The 6244-nt window shown below is 50.8% G+C and overlaps 1 protein-coding gene across 6 annotated transcripts in view; it reads left to right on the forward strand.

The window, feature by feature from the left end:
* Positions 1-5961, forward strand: part of CHST15 (carbohydrate sulfotransferase 15) — an 85493-nt gene extending 79532 nt beyond the window's left edge. For 4 of the 6 annotated variants that reach the window (XM_058435920.1, XM_032175778.2, XM_058435918.1 and 1 more), the window contains 2 exons: positions 1134-1281; positions 3281-5920. In XM_058435920.1, the coding sequence (XP_058291903.1) occupies positions 1134-1281; positions 3281-3471 (339 nt within the window). In that variant the 3' untranslated portion in view covers positions 3472-5920. Of the gene's footprint in view, positions 1-1133; positions 1282-3280 lie in introns of all 6 variants that reach the window. The other 2 variants (XM_032175757.2, XM_032175764.2) reach the window with 1 other exon arrangement.
* Positions 5962-6244: the final 283 nt, after the last annotated feature.

A 6244-nucleotide genomic window follows, 5' to 3' on the forward strand; every position in this document is an offset into this window, starting at 1 on the left:
AACCCACCTTCAGGTTCAGTAATTTTCCAGAAGGATTATCAGAACACACTGGAGGCTATTCCGCTCTTGGTTATGATTTATTACAGGGAAAGGATGAAGATTAAAATCAGCCAAGGGAGAGGAAGTGGAGGGGGCAGACTCCAGGAGGGGCCCAAATGCGGAGCTCTGAGTCTTCCTCTCCCCGTGGAGTCATGGACGGTGTTAGTGCCACTGGCCATGGTATGTGACAATCCTCGTGGAGTATTGCCAGGCCAAGCCTTGGGGGTCCAGACCTTTTACTAGGGCTCCGTCACATGCAGCTCCTGTGGCTGACCTTTAGTCTCCAGTCCTACCAGTCAGAACCGATACCATGTGGCCCAAGGCCCCATCATCAATCTCAGTGTTAGCCTGCCCATGACCAAAGCCCTCAGGCCAACCAAGACACTTCTGTCAGGTAGGACGTCCAGGGGCCCAGAGATCACCCCCCAGGAGCCGAGGGAAAGGCCCGAGTTCTCTTTGAGTAGAGTTAAATCTTCACCACATGGCTTGCAGTAAGGCACGAGAGAAGGAACAGAAGGGTGAAGACCTGGGAAATGGGTACTGGAAAGTAGAAGGGACTTAAATAGGAACATTCTCCTGTGTACTTGGTTCAGTGCTGATTAGATGCTGATTTACACACACCCTCACAGTCAAGGATGTTCCTCTGGCATCAGGCATTTGGCTCTTCACTCATCTAGGTTGTCTTTGGGGTGTCTGTGGTTGATTTTTCACAGCCAGTTGTGTGCTGGGCATAGAGGTCACAGTGGAAACAGAGAAACAGCCAGGATATTGTGCAAAGAACATGTGCACCATTGGTGGCCACAACCTTGACCTCTTCCCTGCACTTCAGTCCTTACCTGTGAAATGGAGGCATGGAGCTGCCCACAGGGTGTTGTGAGGATTAAATGCAACCCCTAATATAGGAATTCTTTGCACATGTAGCACAAAACCCCCCATAAAGAAGCAAGAACACCTTGTGTAAATCCAGCTTCTGAAAGTAACTTTGCTAGGATAACTCTTTTGTGGTATAGTGAAATGCCATACCACTTTGGAAAAGTGCCCTATGGTGTTGGGGCAGCTGCTCCTGAAATAATGCCCTTCTTCTGTGGTCCTAGGTGAGGCTCCAGGTCGGGCTGTATGCTGTGTACCTTCTGGACTGGCTCAGTGTTTTTGACAAGCAACAGTTTCTCATTCTTCGCCTGGAAGATCATGCATCCAACGTTAAGTACACCATGCACAAGGTCTTCCAGTTTCTGAACCTAGGTATGAGTGTGGTGCTTAGACTGACGGGGCAAAGCATGAGCTCCGTGGACTTGTTGTGGGAGTCCTCTGGGGCAAATGCAGACCTGGTCAGCTGGGTGGGAATGGGCTGAGCTGGGAGGCCTGGGAATGTCCTCCAGGAGGCCTGTTAAGTACCATTTATTGAGCGCTAGCTGTACACAGGTCATTGTGCATAGTTTGGTGAGGGATTCTCTGGAGAGGAGGAAATGGTTTCCCTTCTGGGAACTTATGGTCTAGTGAAGGGAGAGGAGGAAGCCGTAGCTCACCTAACTGAATGACAGGGTGCCATGGGGAAGGTCAGCACTGTCACGCAAGGTACGTGCTGATGGTTTGGGATCCCAGCTACTGCAGGGATGAAGAAGGCTTCATAGAAGGAAAGGGCCTGAGAGCTGAGCTTTGTAGGACCAACAGGATGTCACTGGGGGGCTGGAGCAGAGGACATGGGGCTTGGAGGTGGGAACAGACAGATCATTGCATCATCTTGGGTATTCTTGGAAATTCCTGGAGTCAGAGCCGTGTGGCTGAGTTTTGGCTGCTGGTCATGGATGCTGGGCCCCTGGGGCATGAGCGCCTGCCCTCAGCCTGTGGATACCACCCCCCCCCCCCCCCCGCCGCAGGGGCCTGAGAGTCACTTTGTGGTGACAGGCCACACTGCTGACTATGGTGATGGCTGGCAGAGGCATGTGCTGGCGGAGCGAGTGCTGCCCATGTGGATGGGGCACCCAGGGATGGCTTGAAAGGCTGAGCAAGCTCGAACAAGCCGTCCTCCTTCCCAGAACACCTCCTGCAGCCCTGACTAATGGTCTTGCCTGGGAACTTGGTTAATTGAGTATTTCTGGAAATATATCTGCCTGCCACTGGGACTTGGGCCTCTTTGATCATTTGATTTTGTTTCTCCTTTTTTTGGAATTTGATGAGTTCTTTCCCTTCCAAGGCTTAGAATCATCTTTCTTTGATTTGACCACATGTTGACTCTGTCCCATTAATGAGCTTGTCTTTTGTCCCCAGGATGGATAGTAAGGCCAATTCTGTATCTCATATGGCCCTAGGATGCTGGGACATTCTTTTTCTGTATATGGGCTAAGGACTTTGGCCAGATCCCAGGAGCCCCCGGTTGAGGCTTGAGCAGTGATGGGTTACACCAAGAAGCTGTGGCCCAGAGGGTGGGGCGTGGGGGTGGCAGCCCCTGCTGTTTTGTTTCAGGGCCTCTCACTCCAGAGGACGGGGTGTGTGGGTGACTGACAGCCCCTGCCGGCCTGTCCAGGGCCTCTCCTCACTCCAGAGGGTGGGGCATGGTGGTGACTGACAACCTCTGCCAGCCTGTTCCAGGGCCTCTCTTCACTCCAGAGGGCGGGGCGTGGGGGTGACTGACAGTCCTTGCCGGCAGGCCTCTTCTCACTGATCTCCTTGCTGCACATGGAGGTTCAGCCAGTGGGGGCTCTGGGCACAGGTGGCCTCCTCCCAGCCCTCTTCCCTATGGCCACTTCACAGCAAGACGCACAGGGTGAAACTGTGCAGGCCCAGGGCCCTTGGCGTGAGCAGCCTGAAGTAGAAACGATGATGGTAGAATTCCAGAGGGCTGCTGAGCAGGAAAACCGAAACCCATGGGCTGTGCCCGGCAGGCCGCATGTTCCTCCAAGGATGGGCTGACACTCATGGAGAGCAGCCCACCAAGGGCAATTGGAAGGGAATCCTTGAGGTCAGCCTCAGACGCTGTATCATCATTAAATGCCAGCTGGGCTCCCCCGAGGATGGGCATCCTGCATCCGCCGCAGAATTTCTTTGCAATTTCCTAATGGTGTTTCCACCTTCCTCCCTCAGTGCTTCCAAAATGGATCCAGCCAAAGAATTTTAATCCCTAAATACATTCTCTTAAAGGAAACTCCCGTCTGAATACGAAGCATAGCTGGGATTTTTGCAAAGTCCCTTTTAGTTCCTGCCATGCCTCCTGCCTTACGGAGCTCGTCTTCTTTTATTCTAGGGCCTTTAAGTGAGAAGCAGGAGGCTTTGATGACCAAGAGCCCTGCATCCAATGCACGGCGTCCCGAGGACCGGAACCTGGGGCCCATGTGGCCCATCACACAGAAGATTCTGCGGGATTTCTACAGGCCCTTCAACGCTAGGCTGGCTCAGGTCCTCGCCGATGAGGCGTTTGCGTGGAAGACGACGTGAGAGCTGAACTGTTGCTGCACGTGGTGGGCCCGCCAATGCCGTCATCATCAGGATTTTACAAATCTCTTTGCGGGGAACTGTTTCACTCATGGTGTGGAAAACCCCAGGACTCTGCCACTCCAGGCACACATGAATTATAAGCATTTTGGAATTTCCTTTGTGATGTTCAAGAGCTCAGCAATGGACCCCTCACAGAGCTCCTCTGTCCGAGGCCATTGGAGACCCCAGTTTCTCAAGAATTCAGCTCTGCTCTGAGCGTCCTGGAGCTTGGGGATGCAGCCAGCTGGCCTGCCCTGGCTGTGGAGAGAACACCTAGGAGGGCAGCCCGGCCCTGCCCGCCTCTGCCTTCTGGAGAGCCTGAGTCTGGGTTCTGAGTTAGCAGGCCAGAAGTCATGCCACAGGCCTGGCTGGAACTTAGACTTCATGTTCCCTTTGCTCCCCCTAGAGATGGGGTCTCGCCGTGTTGCACAGACTGTCTGTATTCAGTGGCTGTCTTCACAGGTGTGATCGTACCACATTCACTTCTGAAACACTCTTGGTGAGATGGCTAACCTCACTGGGACAGAGAACCGCAGTCTTTCAGGAATGGAGGCTCTTCATTTATTTTTTTCCTTTACTCCAAACTCAGCCCTCCAGTTTCTTCAGATGTAAACCCTGTTAACATCACTGTTTCCAAAAGGAAAAAAATAAGTCAGTTTTTGGCAGCACCTTCATCTTTCTGACCTCCTCCTCTTCTGTCCTTGTGGACTTACGTTTAACATAGAAAATGAATGCGTTCAAAACAAAACCACTTTCTGCATTTAACCAGTCCTGGCTGTCTCTCTGCTGCCTCTTTATACGTTTTCTCAAGAAATTCAGTTTATAATTGGAAGGGAAATTTTTGCTGTTAATGCCAGAATGAGCAACCTGAAGGAATTGAACACTTCATGGAAAATCTAGGTAATTCAAGCCCTCATCAGGTTTATAAGATCATCAGAGAAACAGAGGATTTTAATTTTTAGTTCTGGCCAGCTACAGGCTCCATTTCTCTGCGTTCCCATTGGAAATAGTTTATTTCCACATTCTCCACTACGTGTGGTCAAAGTTCCTCACCCAGCAAGGGACTATAGATACTTGTGTCCCAATTCCAAAACAATGCACAAGCTGAACTTGGGCTGATCGTGGCGTGTTGAGATTTGGAATGAGGTTTCTAAGAGCCGTGTTCTTCATGGAATTTTCCAGGCTACTTGGCAGCTTGGTTTACCAATGGATGGGCTAGAGATCTTGTCATTTCTTGGAAGTCACAGGGAAGATTGAAGAGAACCCTTGAGCATCCTTGGCAACAGCGCAGGTGGGACCTGGATGAAGCTTTACACTCAAGTGTTGTCAAGGGAAGCGTCCTGTGAACCAAAGTTCTCAGGCCAAGGTCTCGCCCACCAAAGCCAGAAAGTGCAAGCACCTGTCTACCCAGCTCTAACTTGTACGTGTGAGACAGACCAGGCTTCAGGGGTAGGAGAATCTGCAATCGCTCAGCCATCCCCTCCTGGTGCTGTTGTCTTTCTGTCATCAGAGAAGGGACACACAGCCCGTTTGAAGGTGTGCAGAGGGCTCTGAGCGCCAGGATGGCCAGGGCTGTTTTTGCTACTGAAGGAGCATGCGTCCTGAACTCCCACTTGCAGTGACAGTCCCCACCGTCTCTATAGCCGGCACTGGGAGCAGCCGCCAGCAGGAAAATCTGGCCTGAACACAAGGATGCTTTAGGGAGAGATCACTTCAGTGTGTGTGTATATTTATTTGCAGTACAGTGCGTGTGTGTGTGTGTGTGTGTGTGTGTGTACGCGCACGTGTGGGTGAGTGCGTCTTCTGAGTGGGTTCTGTTCAGTTGCTAATGAGGCTCCTCCGCTCTGGACACAACCCTTTTATAGATTAATTTCTCTGCCAATTAACTTGTCATTTTCAGTACATATTTCACTATTCCACACCAACCATAATTACAACAAGGGATTTTTCTTATGCACTCCTATGCATGTGAATAACATGTGGTGTAATTCTGCTTCTTACAGAAGTATTACTGAAGGTATTATTTCCAATATTATTTGGTTTATTATGCGGATCTTTTTTATATATGCAGTCCCATCCCTTCTGTGCCAATCAATGCCATCCAGACATGGTTTTTCCCTCCAGGGGCCTTTCTCCAGAGGGCACTTCTGCTGCCTCTGCTTCCTCTCGTTCCAGGCCCGGCTCTTGCTGACAGACTAGGTTCCGTTCTGGGCGGTGGTTCTCGAGCCTGCCATTCAAAACCAAAGCGAATTGGAGCATTTCTCACAACATGGTATTGAAGTTCCTTTTTGTTCTCAAAAGCTGTGACTGTGTTAAATTGTACTCCCTTAGTCCTGTAAGGTATGTTAAGTGAATCGCAGTTACGCTGTACTTTTATTAATATTTAACAAAATTAAAGATGGACCCATATGAGTGACGCCTGTGGAGCGCGTGCTCTTCCTCTGCAGCCAAGCTCTTCCTGGTGCATGAGTGCATCGCAGTGGTTTAGTGTGGGACCTGCAGGCTCTGTGTAAAGGGGAGTTACAGCTGTGCTGGCTGCTGAGAGACGAGGTGTGATTGTGCGAGCAACAGGCAGAAGAAAACTCAAGACCAGAGAGAAAAGGATTTAGATGTTAGCAGGGACTTCCTGTGTGAGTCGTTGTTGGGGTGTGAGTCAGGGTGGGAGATCTGGCCCAGCCCACAGTCAGGCCTAGCATTGTCTTCAGACCTTCAAATTTGAAGGTTAAGTGACCAC

The sequence above is a fragment of the Hylobates moloch genome, unplaced genomic scaffold, assembly GCF_009828535.3.
Source record: "Hylobates moloch isolate HMO894 unplaced genomic scaffold, HMol_V3 SCAFFOLD_3, whole genome shotgun sequence".
NCBI lineage: Eukaryota > Metazoa > Chordata > Mammalia > Primates > Hylobatidae > Hylobates > Hylobates moloch.